Source organism: Myotis nattereri, assembly GCF_964212035.1.
Source record: "Myotis nattereri genome assembly, chromosome: 10".
Classification (NCBI taxonomy): Eukaryota; Metazoa; Chordata; class Mammalia; order Chiroptera; family Vespertilionidae; genus Myotis; species Myotis nattereri.
The window spans coordinates 46,769,301-46,786,745 of record NC_138085.1 but is presented as its reverse complement, the minus strand read 5'-3'; the positions used below and the strand labels follow the sequence as shown (position 1 = coordinate 46,786,745).

Here is a 17,445-nt window from a genome sequence, read left to right as displayed (position 1 = left end):
CCTTTTTCTTTTTCCTGTTAAGTAGAAATAACTACTTAAAATCCATATTTTCTATGTTAAAAATGTGGATTTGTCTAAGTCAGGCTTAATAGGTAAATTCATTATACAAATAATACTTCAATTAACCATTACTAAATAATACTTCAGTAAACAAATATTAGTGAATTGGCCTGGACACAGAAGAATTTTCTGGAAAGTTTTAGACCTCTTCCACACTGGCTGGTTGGCATTCTTGGCTGAAACTTGGGAGTGGCACTCATAGGTTTCTGAAGGGTGAGTTGGGCCAGAGCCAAGGCCTGCTAAAGGAGAATGTGTGCCCAAGTTCTTCTCTCAATGGTTGACACAGGTTTGAGGAGTAAGGAAATGATCATAGTCTGGTAGTCTGATATAGCCTGTTAGACCTAGAAGGAGAAAAAGGGAGCATACTTTGCCAAGGTGTGACAGGAAGAAAAACTGCTCTCTGTGTTGTTGGTATGGTTACAAAGTCCTTGATACAGATCCTTGTATTTGCCTTAATATGTAAGTTTGAAATAGGCCTTAAACCAGCGGTTCTCAACCTGGGGGTCGAACGACCCTTTCACAGGGGTCGCCTAAGACCATCAGAAAACACATATATAATTACATATTGTTATTGCGATTAATCACTATGCTTTAATTATGTTCAATTTGTAACAATGAAATTGGGGGTCACCACAACATGAGGAACTGTATTAAAGGGTCGCGGCATTAGGAAGGTTGAGAACCACTCTTAAACCAATAAAATATTCCATTTTTTAAACAACAAAACATTTTAGGAAAAGCAATGGGTTACGGTCCCTGTGAGGCTGTGATGGCCCCTGTGAGGCTGAGACAGTCCCTGGGAGGCTGAGACTGTGCCTGTGAGGCTGAGATGGCCCCTGTGAGGCTGCGACGGCCCCTGTGTGGCCGAACACAGGGACACGTCACGGATGGAAATAGCTACATTTTCCATGTGTATGACCCAGCAACAAAAAGCGTACACCTATGGATGAGGACAGTGGGGTGGTAAGGGCAGAGGGTGGGGTAGGAACTGGGTGGAAAGCTATGGGGGGAAAAAGGGGAACAACTGTAATCTGAACAATAAAGATTTATTTTTTTAAAAAAAGCAATGGGTTAACCTCAGCCAGGTTTCACTAAAACAAAGATCAGATATGTTTCTTTAAGAAATAAAGTGTTATGGGAATGTAAAATGGTATAGTACTCTGAAAAATACTTTGGCAGTTGTTGGTTTTGGGGGATGTTTTGATGTGGTTTTTGTTTTTTTTTACAAAACTAAACATACACCTACCATAGGACCCAGTAATCACACTCTTGGGCATTCATCCCAGAAAAAAAATGAGGACTATGTTCACATAAAAACCTGTATATAAATGCTCTTAATATCTTTATTATACCAGACCACTATACCAATTTTTTGGTAATTTCCACACAAAGGTGGAATATTGGCGCTAGATGAAAGGTAGATGAAAGGTAGACCGTTGTATTTTCTACAATGTCTCCAAGTTCCATCTTATTCTAACCACTTGTTTGCATGTAACTAACATTTTTCTATATCATGTTGGTTTTTTCTCTTTAATGCTCAGGAGCCCAGGTATAGGGGACAGTTAGGTTCAGGGACTCAGGTCTGGTAGGATCATATACTAGAGGCCCGGTGCATGAAATTTGTGGTGGGGTGGGGAGGATCCCTCAGCCCGGCCTGCGCCCTCTCACAATCCGAGACCCCTCGCTCCTTACTGCCCACCTGCTCACTGCTCCTGACCGCTGGGCTCATTGCTCCTTAGCACTGCTACGGAGGTGGGAGAGGCTCCCACTGAGCTCGCCAGCCGTGAGCCTGGCTTCAGGCTGAGCGGCACTCTCCCTGTGGGAGCACACTGACCACCAGGGGGGGCAGCTCCTGCATTGAGCATCTGCCCCCTGGTGGTCAGTATGCATCATAGCGACCGGTCATTCTGGTCCTTCTGTCATAACTGTTGCTTAGGCTTTTATTATATAGGTTAGTTAAACATACTGTTAGTATAGTTATTATTAATGTAGTATGCATACTATTTATAATAATAAAATACTGGAAATAATCTATATGTATTTCAGTTGGTGAATGGTTGAACAAACTGGTATATGTGTACAGTAGAATACTATCCTATATAATAAAAGCCTAATATGCTAAGTGTCCGGTCAACTGGTCGGCCGTCCAACCAATCAAAGAGTGATATGCTAAGGCCACTCAACTGCTTGCTATGATGTGCACTGACCAGCAGGGGGCAGACATTTGAGTGGTTGACCAGTCACTAGGACGTGCACTGACCACCAGGGGGCAGAGGCTCCGACCAGTAGGTTAGCATGCTGCTTGGGTTCAACTGATCTGGACTGAGCAAGACGGGCCAGACATGCCCTGGAACCCTCCCACGGTCCCTCTCCAGTCCCTATCATGCACCAGTGGGGTCGCTGGTCCCTCGGCCTGGCCTGCACCCTCTCGCAATCCGGGACCCCTCAGGGGATGTCAGAGAGCCGGTTTTGGCCTGATCCCAGGGCCAGGCCGAGGGACCCCACTGGTGCATGAATTCGTGCACTGGGCCTCTAGTTCAACAATAAAAATGATTGACCTGTTGATACATGCAACAACCAAAATGGACTTTAAGGGCATTCATTATACTGAGTAAAAAAAGTTAACTTCAAAAGGTTACACACTGTATGATTCTACTTACATAACACTCTTGAAATGGCAAAACTATGGAGATGAAGAACAAATTAATGGTTGCCCAAGGACAGGGATGGGGTGTGGGAATAAGAGTAGTGGTGGTAGTTACATCTGTAGATGGGATACATTGATCAGAACTATACACAAACCCAAAAGATTGCAAGGTTTTGTTTTGTATTGTTTTTAAGGAACTGAGTAAGGTCTGTAGTCTAATTAACTGTAATGTGTAAACAAGATCAATTTCCAATTTTGCTATTTTACTAGAGCTATATGAGATATCACCATTAGGGGGAGCTGGATGAAGGATGCACAGGACTACTATATTTACAACTTTCTATTAGTCTATTATTATTTCAGAATAAAAAGTTAAAAAAAAATAAGGTATGTTGTACACCTATGTTCATAGCAGCATTATTCATAATAGCCAAAGGTGTAAGCAACCCAACTATTCATCAACAAATGATAACCCTGGCCAGTGTGGCTCAGTTAGTTGAGCATGTTTCATGCACCAGAAGGTCTCCCAAGTCAATTCCCCGTGAGGACACATGCCCCAGTTATGGGCTTGATTTTCAGTAGGGTTGCGTCCAGGAGGCAGAGGATCAATGTTTTGCGCTCACATCAATGTTTCTCTTTCTCCCTCTCCCTTCCTCTCTCTCTCTCTAAAAAGCAATAAAAATATAAAATCAATAAAAATATAAAATCAATAAATCAATAAAGCCAGTCACAAAAGAACAGATACTATATGATTCTACTTTTATGTAGTATCTAGGGTAGTCAGATTCAGAGACAAAGTAGAATGATGATTGCAGGAGCTGGGGCGGGGCAGGGGGAGGGAAAGGGGAGTTATTGTTTAATGGGTAGAGAAGATACTTTGATATTTGGAGAGATTAAAAAAGTTCTAGAGATGGATGGTAATAAAGATTGCACAGCAGTGTGTATGTACTTAATGCCATTGAATCATACACTTAAAAATGGTTAATATAGTAAATTTTATTATGTATATTTTGTCATAATTTTTTAAATAAGGTTTTATTGTATAAGTAACACGTTTATTGTAAAACATACATATTTAAATACATACATAAATCTCCTTGAGTGTTATTAGTGTGGGTTTTTTTTTTCATTTTGAAATGGTCACAGATTTAGAAAAAGTTGCAAGTTCAGTACAAATAATTTTCCCAAAATAATTTTAGACTTCCCAACCCAATGTCCTGTCTCTGCCAAATATTCTAATGTGTATTTCCTACAATCAAGGACATTCTCTTACATAACCATAATACTACCATCAAAATCAAGAAATTAACATCTATACTTTCCTGCTATCTAATCCTTGGACTGTATTCAAATTTCATAATCATCCCAATAATGACCTTTACAAACAGGGAATCAGTTGGGAGTGAAATGCTGCATTTACTTGTCATATCTCTTTAGTCATCTTCAATCTGGAACAGTTCTTCCCTTTTTCCTTAATTTTCATGACATTGATATTTGTGAAGATTGTTTTGTAGACTCTCTCTCAATTTGAGTTTGTTGTCTAACGTTTCCTCATGATTCAATTGAGGTTATATATTTTTGGCAGGAATATTCCAAAGTGATTCTACGTTCTTCCCATTGGATTTGTCAACTGATGCATGATTTTAATTTTCCTATTACTAATGATGTTCACTTTGATCACTTGATTAAGTGTCAGGCTTCACCACTATAAAGTTACACTTTTTCCTTTGTAATTAAGTATGTTGTGGGGAGGTATTTTGAAGCTATGCATATCCTGTTCCTCATCTAACTTTCCATTTATTCACTTACATGTTTATATCTGTGAGAACTGAGTTTATTATTTTATTCAGTGGATTATAATCAGTTATTATTTTTATTTTGATGCTCAATTGTCCCTGATTTAACTGGTTGGAGCCCTTCAAGCTGGCTTTTGTGTTCTTTTGACATGTTCCTATCATTATAAATGTTTTAAATTTAAAAAAAAAGAATCATGACATTAATGGCTACATAGTATGCTATTGTAAGAATATAACATAATTTGTATAAATAATCCCTTTGGAGCATTTTGTTTTACTTTTTTTTTTTTTAATTTGTATAATATAGCCAGATTGCCTTCTGCAAGCTTTATAACAATTTGCACACCCACCAGCAGTATGTGTGTGCCAGGTGTCCATTTCTCCACACTCTCATTAACAATCAGAGACTATTTTTAAATAATAGGAACTTCATAATTATAGGGAAACTGTTAGAAGTCAAATTACCCTGTACACTAAACATTGGAAGGAGTTATCAGGACTCTAAACAAGGAAGAAAAAACAGGGTTTATTTTATACAGGGTGTCCCAGAAAAAAATGTATATACACTTTAACAGCTAATAGCTTAGTTTTGAACCAGCTATATGACCTTTAGAACATTGATCATCAGTTAGCCCCATTTTCTTCATCTCTAATTTAAATTAATGTTGTTTCTAAGGCAACTTCTCCCTAAAACCGGAAGATCATATAAAATTTTATTCTGAGAGTTGAAAGAAAGTGATTCCTTTTAAGCTGCAAAACTGATTGAATTTTGTAATAAACATGTTCCTCATGTACCTTACTGACAACTATGAATTGCAGAAAGTATCAATTCATTGTTTATGGGCTAATTTTATTGTAGGACTTTGGTTGTTAATCCTCTCTTTGCTTTTAATATTAGCCTGTCTCTGGCACTTTTGACTGTTTAGTACAGAGGAACAGGATAAACTAGATATAAATTTAAAAATTAAATGTATAAGAAAAAAAGAGGACAGGATAAACTAAAGGATATGGGAAGGATTATTCAATAAATGGGATTATGATAATTGCTTGGCTATTTAGGGAAGATTTTTACTTAGACACTTGCTTTAGATCATACACTAAATTAAGTTCTAGGTGGATTAAGAATTAAATGTTAAAAATACACTCTAAAAGCAGAAGAAAATAAAAGTGATACTATTTATTAAATCTTAATCTTATATAATAACTAGAGGCCCGGTGCACAAAAATTTGTGCACTCCGGGGGGAGGGGGGCGGTCCCTCAGCCCGGCCTGTGCCCTCTTACAGTCTGGGACCTTCGGGAGATAACGACCTGCTGGCTTAGGCCTGCTCCCGGGTGGCAGAGGGCAGGCCCAATCCCTAGGTGCAGCCCCTGGTCGGCCTCAGAGCAGGGCCGATTGGGGAGTTGGGGCTCCGCCCCCTGTCATGCACAGAGCAGGGCGATAGGGAGGTTGTGATGCAACCCTCAGTCACACTCAGGGTTGGGCCGATTGGGAGTTTGGGGCACCGTCCCCGGTCACACTCAAGGCAGGGTCGATGGGGAGGTTGCAGCGCCACCCACTGTCACGCACAGAGCAGGGCCAATCAGGGGGTTGGGGCACTGCCCCCTGTCACTCACAGAGCAGGGCCCATCAGGGGAGTTGGGGCTCTGTACCCTGTCACGCACAGAGCAGGGCCAATCAGGGGGTTGGGGCGCTGCCCCCTGTCACGCACAGAGCAGGGCCGATCAGGGGGTTGGGGCGCCGCACCCTGTCACACACAGAGCCGCAGGGCGATCAGGGGGTTGGGGAGCTCCCCCCATCAGGCACAGAGCAGGGCTGATCAGGGTGTTGGGGCGCCTTCCCCTGTAACGAACAGAGCAGGGTGGATAGGGAGGTTGTGGCCCCGCCCCCTGTCACACACACAGCTGCAGGACGATCAGGTGGTTTGGGCGCTGCCCCCTGTCACGCTGATCCCAGTGCCTGGAGGCCTCGCGGCTCCGCTGATCCCAGTGCTGGGAGGCATATTACCCTTTTACTATATACGATAGAGGCCTGGTGCACAGGTCAGGGCCGGCTGGTTTGCCCTGAAGGGTGTCCTGGATCAGGGTGGGGGTCCCCACTGGGGTGCCTGGCGAGCCTGGGTGAGGGGATGATGGCTGTTTGCAGCTGGTCACACACCCTTCAGGGTGGGGGTCCCCACTGGGGTGCCTGGCCAGTCTGGGTGAGGGGCTGAGGGCTGTTTTCAGGCTGGCGAGTGACTGAAGCTCCCAACCGCTCCTGTTTTTCTTTTTTTTTTTTTTTTTTAATTCTGGGCCAGCTTTAGCTTTGAGGCTTGGCTCCAGCTTTAGGCCTCCGCTGCTGAAAGTAGGTTTCTGGCCTTTGCTTACAATGTTGCGATCCTGCTGGCTGAAGCCCGGAGGACTAAAGCAGGTTTCTGGGGTTTTGTTTAGCTTCTATATTTGTCACATAGTTGCTTAGAGTTGCAGCTCAGAGGCCTGCAGCGGCAGGCGGGGAACGTTGGAGTCCTCCGTCACTGAAGCAAGCAAGCCTCATGTTAGTTTCAAGCTGCCTGGCTGCCGGCCGCCATCTTGGCTGGCAGTTAATTTGCATATTGCACTGATTAGCCAGTAGGAAGGGTAGCGGTCGTATGCCAATTACCATGTTTCTCTTTTATTAGATAGGATAATAATGTAATTAAGAAAATTATTAATGAGAAGATCAATTGGTTTGACCCCTTAAAAATTAATTTGGGCCCTGACCAGTTTGGCTCAGTGGATAAAGTGTCAGCCTGCGGACTTAAGGATCCCAGGTGCAATTCCAGTCAAGGGCATGTACCTTGGTTGCGGGCACATCCCCAGTAGGGAGTGTGCGGGAGGCAGCTCATCGGTGTTTCTAACTCTCTACCCCTCTCCCTTCCTCTCTGTAAAAAATCAATAAAATATATTTTTTTAAAAAAAGTAATTTGGGAAAGCAGTTTGGCAGTTTTTTTTTTCTTAATATATTTTTATTGATTTCAGATGGAAGGGGGGGGGGAGAGAGAGAGAGAGAGAGAGAGAGAGAGAGAGAGAGAGAGAGAATCATCAGAGATAATCATTGATCAGCTGCCTCCTGAACAACCCCCCACTGGGAATTGTGCCTGCAACCCAGGCATGTGCCCAGACTGGGAATTGAACCATGACCTCCTGGTTCATAGGTCAGTGCTCAACCACTGAGCCAAATCGGCCGCGTTGCAGTTTCTTATAAAGTTAAACACTGTATCCCAGCATTCACATTCCTGGGTACTTAAGTTAGAGAAATGAAAACTCATATTCTCAGAACAATCTGTACATAAATGTTCATAGCATTTTTAGTTGTAATTGTAAAATACAGGAAACAACCAAAATGTCCTACATGGAGTGAATGGAGAAACAGAACTATGGTATCTACACTAATAAAAGAGAAACGTGGTAATTGGTGTACGACCGCTACCCTTCCCATTGGCTAATCCGGGAAATATGCAAATTAACTGTCAGCCAAGATGGCGGCCAGCAGCCAGGCAGCTTGAAACTGACATGAGGCTTGCTTGCTTCAGTGACGGAGGAAACCAACGTTCCCTGCCTGCCGCTGCAGGCCTCTGAGCCTGCAGTTTCAAACATTGTAACAAATACAGACACTAAACAAAACTCCAGAAACCAGCTTTCAGCAAGCTGGGATCTCAGAGCTGGAGTTGATACAGAGTTTCGAGAACCAAAACAAACCAGATACCTGCTTTCAGGAGCAGAGGCCTAAGAGCTGGAGCCTCAGAGCTAAAGCTGGCCCAGAATAAAAAAAAAAAAGAAAAGAAAAGAAAGAAAGGAGCAGTTGGGAGCTTCAGTCCCAGCCTGAAAACAGCCCTCAGCCCCTCACCCAGACTGGCCAGGCACCCCAGTGGGGACCCCCCACCCTGACTGATCCAGGACACCCTTCAGGGCAAACCAGCTGGCCCCCACCCGTGCACCAGGCCTCTATTCTATATAGTAAAAGGGTAATATGCCTCCCAGCACCAGGATCAGCGGAGCCGCGAGGCCTCCAGGCACCGGGATCAGGTGACGGGGGCAGCGCCCAAACCCCTGATCGCCCTGGGGCTGTGTGTGTGACAGGGGGTGGGGCCACAACCTCCCTATCCGCCCTGCTCTGTTCATTACAGGGGAAGGCGCCCCAACCCCCTGATCGGCCCTGCTCTGTGCGTGACAGGGGGGAGCTCCCCAACCCTCTGATGGGCCCTGCTCTGTGCGTGACAGGGGGGAGCTCCCCAACCCCCTGATGGGCCCTGCTCTGTGTGTGACGGGGTGGGGGGAGCTCCCCAACCCCCTGATGGGCCCTGCTGTGTGCGTGACGGGGGGGGAGCTCCCCAACCCTTTGATCGACCCTGCTCTGTGCGTGACAGGGGGGAGCTCCCCAACCCCTTGATCGATCCTGCTCTGTGCGTGACAGGGGGGAGCTCCCCAACCCCCTGAGGGGCCCTGCTCTGTGCGTGACGGGGGGGGAGCTCCCCAACCCCCTGATCGGTCCTGCTCTGTGCATAGCAGGGGGTGGCGCCACAACCTCCCCATCAACTCTGCCTTGAGTGTGACAGGGGGCGGTGCCCCAACCCCCCAATCAGCCCTACCCTGAGCGTGACTGAGGGTGGCATTGAAACCTCCCAATCCGCCCGGCTCTGTGCATGACAGGGGGTGGCGCCCCAACTCCCCAATTGGCCCTGCTTTGAGCCCAACCAGGGGCTGCACCTAGGGATTGGGCCTGCCCTCTGCCACCCGGGAGCAGGCCTAAGCCAGCAGGTCGTTATCTCCCAAGGGGTCCAGACTACGAGAGGGCACAGGCCGGGCTGAGGGACCCCCTCCTCCACCCCGAGTGCACAAATTTTTGTGCACCGGGCCTCTAGTCCTATCTAATAAAAGAGAAACATGGTAATTAGCCTACGACCACTACCCTTCCCATTGGCTAATCTGGGCGATATGCAAATTAACTGCCAGCCAAGATGGCGGCCGGCAGCCAGGCAGCTTAAAGCGAACATGAGGCTTGTTTGCTTCAGTGATGGAGGACTCCAATGTTCCCCGCCTGCCGCTGCAGGCCTCTGAGCTGCAACTCTAAGCAACTATGTGACAAATATAGAAGCTAAACAAAACCCCAGAAACCTGCTTTAGTCCTCCGGGCTTCAGCCAGCAGGATCGCAACATTGTTTCAAATACATAAGGTAAACAAAGGCCAGAAACCTGCTTTCAGCAGCGGAGGCCTAAAGCTGGAGCCAAGCCTCAAAGCTAAAGCTGGCCCAGAATTAAAAAAATAAAATAAAAGGAAAAACAGGAGCGGTTGGGAGCTTCAGTCACTCGCCAGCCTGAAAACAGCCCTCAGCCCCTCACCCAGACTGGCCAGGCACCCCAGTGGGGACCCCCACCCTGAAGGGTGTGTGACCAGCTGCAAACAGCCATCATCCCCTCACCCAGGCTCGCCAGGCACCCCAGTGGGGACCCCCACCCTGATCCAGGACACCCTTCAGGGCAAACCAGCCGGCCCTAACCTGTGCACCAGGCCTCTATCGTATATAGTAAAAGGGTAATATGCCTCCCAGCACTCGGATCAGCGGAGCCGAGAGGCCTCCCAGCACCGAGATCAGTGTGACGGGGCAGCGCCCAAACCCCTGATCGCCCTGCGGCTCTGTGTGTGACAGGGGGCGGGGCCACAACCTCCCTATTGGCCCTGCTCTGTTCGTGACAGGGGAAGGCTCCCCAACCCCCTGATCAGCCCTGCTCTGTGCCTGATGGGGGGAGGTCCCCAACCCCCTGATCGTCCTGCAGCTCTGTGTGTGACGGTACGGCGCCCCAACCCCCTGATCGGCCCTGCTCTGTGTGTGACATTGGGCAGCACCCCAACCCCCTGATTGGCCCTGCTCTGTGTGTGGCCCTGCTCTGTGTGTGACGGAGTAGAGCCATAACCTCCCCATCGGCCCTGCCCTGAGTGTGAGAGTGGCGGCGCCCCAACCCCCACCCCACTGGCCCTGCTCTGTGTGTGACAGGGGGCGGTGCCCCAACTCCCCTATCGGCCCTACTCAGTGAGTGACAGCAGGGAGCTCCTCAACCACCTGATTGGCCCTGCTCTGTGCATGATAGGGGGGAGCTCCCCAACCCCCTGATGGGCCCTCCTCTGTCCTTGACAGGGGGCAGTGCCCCAACCCCCTGATAGGCCCTGCTTTGTGCGTGACGGGGTAGCGCCGCAACCTCCCCATTGACCCTGCCTTTAGTGTGACGGGGCAGTGCCCCAACCCCCCAATCAGCCCTACCCTGAGCGTGACTGAGGGTGGCATCGCAACCTCCCAATCCGCCCTGCTCTGTGCATGACAGGGGGCAGCGCCCCAACTCCCCAATCGGCCCTGCTCTGAGCCAGACCAGGGGCTGCACCTAGGGATTGGGCCTGCCCTCTGCCACCAGGAAGCAGGCCTAAGCCAGCAGGTCGTTATCTCCCGAAGGGTCGCAGACTGCAAGAGGGCATAGGCCGGGCTGAGGGACCGCCCCCCTCCCCCCGGAGTGCACAAATTTTTGTGCACCGGGTTTCTAGTAGCTATATAATGAACTATATGATGAATATTAAACTATTTTTGCAACAGTTCTTATCCAAATTGTAGTGATGATTACTCAAATCTAATCTATATATGTGATAAATATCCTAAATACCTAGGTATTTAGGATATTTATCACACACACACACACACACACACACACACAAAACACAAAGGGAAAAAAACTAAACAAGATAGTTTAATCAGGTGCTATCATTAATTACCATATTATTGGGGGGAAACTGAGTGGAATATACATGATAACTATAATTTTCAACTTCTTGTGCATCCTAAATGATTTCAGAATTGAAAATTATAAAAAATTAAATTGTGGTACATATAGGCACTGGAATATTATTCAGTGCTAAAATGAAATGAGCTATCAAACCATGAAAAAACATGGAGGAACCTTAGATGCATATTACAAAGTGAAAGAAGCCAGTCATACAGTACTATGTACAGGCTACATACATACTGTATGATTCCAACTGTATGACATTCTGGAAAAGGCAAAAACTATAGAGATAGTAAAAAGATCAGTGATTTCCAGGGACAGGGGAGGGGGAAAGATAAACAGGTAGAACACAGGATTTTTAGGGCAATGAAATTACTCTGTATAATTCTATAATGGGGGACACATGTCTTTATACATTTGTCCAAACCCAAGGAATGCATAACACCAAGAGTAAACTCTAATATAAACTCTGGACTTAGGGTATTAATGATATGTTGATGTAGGCTCATCAGTTGTAACAGATATATCACTGTGGTGGAAGATGTTCTTAATAGATGAGGCTATGAATGAATGAGGGCAGGGAGATATATGGGAAATCTCGGTATCTTCTGTGCTTTTGCTATGAACCTAAAACTACTCTAAAAAAATTAAGTATAATAAGTCAAAAGAAAAGAATCAACTTGGGTATAAAGTTGAAAAGCAAAGTGAGGAAATATTTGTAATAATTATTAGAGATAAAATGTTCATATCTTTTATTTATAAAGAGTTCATACAAATTCATAAGGCAAGCCCTGAGTAAACTGGAAAGAGGGCTTAAGAGAACAAGCAGGTGCCCTCAAAGAGAATTTTTTAGATACACTGCTGTGTTTATTTGAAATTTGTTGGAATCCCCAAATTTAGTAATGTACTACCAATGTCCTTAGAAACATACACTAGAAGAGAGAAAATTTTTTGGCATATTATTATATTGGTGAAAAGTAATCTCACCTAAGAGGAAAATAGTTTAAAATATACAAAAAAGAGCACTGTAAATTTGCATTGTTTTGAAGTAGCTTAGAGAATTTTGAAAGATCTTATCCTCAAAAAATCTTTTCTTTTTTTTCAGTTATAAATTAATTATTTGAAAGCAAGTGAACAATGGAGCCAGACGTCATTCAGATGTACTCTTCATCCCCACCACCACTGGACAATGGAGCTGAGGATGAGGATGAGGATGAATTTGGGGAATTTGGAGGGTTTTCAGAAGTTAGCCCTTCCAGTGTAGGGTTTGTTGAATTTGAAACACCAGATTGTACTCGTCCCAAGGAAGAGTTTGTACCTTCAAACCACTTTATGCCAATTCATGATTTCTCAGAAAATGTAGATAGCCTTACAAGCTTCAAGTCCATTGAAAATGGTAATGATAAGGATATCACTGCTGAACTTTCTTCTCCTGTGAAAGGACAGTCTAATGTTTTGCTCTCTACCACCAGCAAAGAAGTAATTCCATCTGAAACTTTAGATACTTCCATCGATGGCATAGAAAGTCCAGGAAATTTAAATAAAATAATGGAGCAGAGACAGAATGTTGGAACACCTGAAAGTTTCTCTCCGAGAGATTTTAGAACTGGTATGAATGTTGTTCATCAAAACAAGCATTTACAGAGCTGCAATGGTGAAAAGCCTCCTTGTCTGGAGATTCTAACAAATGGGTTTGCAGTATTGGAAACTGTAAATCCTCAGGGAACAGATGATCTGGACACTGTAGTGGATTCAAAAGGAAGAAAGCCTCTTAGCACTCATGGTACTGAGTATAATTTAGACTGTGCACATAGTCCTGCTGAGGAATTTTCAGATTTTGCCACATTTCCCGAAAAGGAAAGGATACAACTAGAAGAAATGGGATGTGCAGTTTTAAATGATAGAGAAGCACTAACCATTCAGGAAAACAATAAAATTAATAGAGCTAATGAACTAAATTCTATAAAAGAAGTGTCTTTGGGTAGAAACTTTGATAATAAAGAACACATTGAAAGAGAAGATCAGATTTGCCTTTCAGAAACAAGCAGGAAGAGTAACAGAGGTCTCAGTACTAAAACACAAGGCCTTCCAACATTACAACAGGATGAATTTTTAAATTCAAGTGTACAATCAAAGGCTTGGACTTCGGTTGACTCAGCTGATAATTCGGAAGCCAATAGGAGAGAACAATGTAAAACTGAGGAAAAACTTGATTTATTTACTTCCAAATGTACTGGCCTATGCATGGATTCTGTTAAAACTTTTGATGCTGATGATGAAGTTAGTTCTTCCAAAGAAGAAAGTAGAAAGTTTACTGATTACCAAAGCCCCAGCATTGATCCTACAGAAGAAAATGTTTTGGGCGATCCTATAAGTGTAAAAAATGGGGATAGTAGTAACGACTTTGTGACTTGCAACGATACTAATGAAGATGATTTTGGTGACTTTGGCACAGCCAGTGGCACAACTCCACCTTTTGTTACCGGTACTCAAGATTCAATGAGTGATGTCACTTTTCAAGAGTCCTCAGAGCACTTTCCACATATTAGTGAACCAGGTGATGACTTTGGAGAATTTGGGGATACAAATGCTGTTTCTTGCCAAGAGGAAATTATATTTACCGAGGCAGACCGAAAACAAAATTCTGATAGTTTTTCAGAGGAAGGTAAGTTGGAAAGAAAGTCTACAGGAACTGAACCTGTTTCAGAACTAAAAATTGGGCAAGAAGGTGAGTTTGGAGATTTTAATTCTGTGCCAAATATTCAAGATGACTGCAGTGCTTTTCAAGACTCTGATGATTTTGCGGACTTCAGTTCAGCTGGTCCTAGCCAAGTTGTAGATTGGAATGCTTTTGAGGATGGACAGAAAGATAGTTGCTCTTGGGCTGCTTTTGGAGATGAGCAAGCTGCTGAATCTCATCATCGGAAGGAAGCCTGGCAGTCACATAGGACAGATGAAAAGACTGATACCCCAGAAACCCTCAAAACGCACAGTGTCCCTTTAGCAACTTCCAACGGAGCAGTTGCTGGTGGCTATGTACAGGAAACAGCCACTTCAGTTCAGGTATTTACTAATTTTCTCTATTTTATATGACAAACTATGGAGGCTTCTTAATTTAACTTTTCAAAAAATATTTTTAAATTGATTATCTGTTAAGGAGTCTTTATGATACATAATGCTTGCCTGATTTGTAGGTTATTTACATTTTTTACAAGCCTTTGGTAAACTTGAAATAGTACTACAATAATGCTTAGTAAAAATTTTCTTTATCTCAAGGGGTTTTAATATTTAAAGAAATTCATCAACTTGGTTTTTTGATTAATGTAAATATTGTTACATTCATCAAAAATGTAAAAATTCATTAATTAGCTAATTCTAGTGAATCCTTCAGTGTTTACTTTTACAGTGGTTTTAAAAGAAGGTTAAACTGAGATTTAGAAGACTTTCTTAAGTTTCAGAAAACAATGTCTTTTCATTTGTCTATCAAAGAAAGACCTAGGAGATTAAAGTATAGTTTTGATAGCAGGAGAAAGCAAGCAGAATTTGAAATCTCACCCTATGCTGAAGGCTATAGGGACTTGAAGTATAGAAAAAGAATTTGAAAGAAACAGATTTGGGCCTTGTATTTAACAGGTACTAAAAGACCTGGGGTAAGGGTGAGAGAGTAAGGTTTAGATCTAGTAAGAGACAACCATGGTTGACTTATTATGGCTATATTTATTTGCTTATAATTTCTTGAAAATGTACATTTACGGCCACTCTTCTTGTTGAGTAAGGACATCAGGGAGAATATTTTTTACCCCCCTGTACTTTATTATCTTCTGGTGTAGTCTTTTTCAGAGAAGATTCATTAAGATTTATTTTCATCTAAAGTAGCCCCTAGAGGTGCAGCTTGATACCCAAATTGTTCCTCCGGCTACATTTTACCTTTCCTCAACCCCAGGGGTGTGGAAGAGAACACTTGAAAATAACTGCTTTATACTGACAATTGATATATGTAACACTTGGTCCTCAAGCTTAGTTTAAGTTCCTGAGAATAAAATCAGAATCTATAAATTCTACTTCTCTAGTTATCTTTTGCTAAGCAAACCATTTTTAATTGGAAATATTTCCAAAGTCTGAATGTTAATTGAAATGGTTATACATCATTGTTTTAACATCTTTAATACTTCAAGATATTGTCAAAATTATGGTATTACCAGTTGGTGTACACAGCTATCACTTTTCATTTGACTTTGAGGGTCTTAATAGCTAAATTTGCTAATTCAGTTATTACATGGTTTGGCTAATGTTTTATATCTGATGAGGAATTTATTTTTGAGGCAGAAGCTTGCAGTTGTAAACAAGGAGTGAATTAATTGTACAATGCAAAGCAAAGACTTGTTGGTTTTGACCTAATCCGTTTCGTAATTAGTTTCATCTTACTAGAGTGTAAGGTGACACTGGTATGGGGTGATCTTTAATTTATGATGTTAGAACATTTAACATCATCAGATAATGAATTTTTTAAAGTATGACCACTTTAAAAAGGAAATTTTTGCATCATACAAGTTGATCGAAGTTATATATGTATAATTTGATTACTGAATATAGGAGATAATGAAGTATATGGATGGACCTTATGGAATCTTATGGATCTGAGTTTGAATCTTGACTCAGCCTCTTATAAGCTTTATGATTTAAGACAAGTTACCCCTGGACTCAGTTATCTGTAATATCTACTTCAAAGGACTTTTGTGCAGATAAAATGACATGACAGTAAATTTTAAAATGAGTGAAAAAATCTGAAACACCAAAATTTTTAATATGATCTATTTTTTAAAAATTAACTGTGTATATGTGGCAAGATGCATTAAGACTTTCTGAGATTTATTTGGCTCAGTCCTTTAGGCTTTTTTTTTTTTTTTTTTTTCTGAATGAGTTACACAAAAGGAGCAGAACTTGGAGGTGGGTGTTGAAATAGAGAGACTGCTGGAAAGGGCTAGAAGGGAACTTCGGGAGAAAGTTGAGGTAGGGAAATGGGTAAACCCTGCTAAGTGAGTAGTTGCAAATGACTTTCATTCTTATCCTGCTGTTGGTAAGGAGGCCTGTGGCCTGCAGTTTCTTTCTTTTCCAGGATCTGCTGAGCTACACCAGCAGGGCGCTTACATTTTAATAAAATATCTCTTCCTTGGGTCAAGAGACAAATCAGTTATTGTAGCTTTATTGCAATAATTTGTTACTTAAGGGAAAAATCAACCAAGAAGAAAATTTTCAAAGTTATAAAATGTTGTTAGACAAACTAATTCTCAGAAGTGGGTCCAGCAAACCTCAAAGGGGATTTAAGCCATACATGACCATGTATTGATAAATATTTTTACTCTACAGTGAAATTTTCTTTTTTAGAGTTCAATATATTTCATTCTTATTAACAGTCTTATAAATTGTAGAGAAAGTCAGGTAGTGGTATCTCTATTGTTTAAATTGGAAAGAGGTCAAAACTATTCTTCACTTTTTGGGCTAAGATTTAAAACAAAACAAAATGACGACAAAAGTCCTCTTTACTTTCAAAAGAGTCCTTTTTTTTCCAAAAGACCATTATGTGTATTGTTTTAACAGGTTTGTTTGTTTACCTGTTAATTTTCCAGAAAGGAACCTTGACTGATAGCCAAGATGCCTTTTTCTTAAGTATATAGTAAAGAAGATAATGTCATAAGCACTGCATTTACCTTTGAGCTTTTTTAAAATTTGAAAAGTATTACTCTGATGTTATTTGATAATTTAGGTAATTAATGAGTAATTTTTTAAAAATATTAATTGGCTGTATAAAAGGAAGCTATGAGTCAGTCTTTCTTATTGCCTATCTAATTGATAATGCTACTGGGAAAATAGTTTAGATGAAGATTTGTTTTGAAAGCTTTTAACATTAAAAATATCACAAAAAGAAAAAAGAAGAGAATCTCTAATACTTTGGCTTATGTTATTTTGAGATTAAGTTATTGGTTTGTTCACCAGAAAGCATTCTCAAACTGAGTATAACTAATCCTATATTTTCACCTTTGTTTGTTTAATCATCTGCCTAAGGTTTGTGAAAGTTTTCCTTTATTTGGGGAACACTTCAATTTATGACTGGAAACAGAAGTAAGCAACAAAATAAGGAAATTAAGTGGTCAAAAGAT

At 42.5% G+C, this 17,445-nt stretch overlaps 1 protein-coding gene across 3 annotated transcripts in view; it reads left to right on the top strand.

Moving 5' to 3' along the window:
• Positions 1-17,445, top strand: part of AFTPH (aftiphilin) — a 64,213-nt gene that overhangs the window by 16,105 nt on the left and 30,663 nt on the right. For all 3 annotated transcript variants that reach the window (XR_013996491.1, XM_081100734.1, XM_081100733.1), the window contains exon 2: positions 12,393-14,350. Coding sequence is in view for 2 of the 3 variants with exons in the window: in XM_081100734.1 (XP_080956860.1) it covers positions 12,425-14,350 (1,926 nt within the window). In the remaining variant the exon portion in view is untranslated. The remainder of the gene's footprint in view (positions 1-12,392; positions 14,351-17,445) is intronic.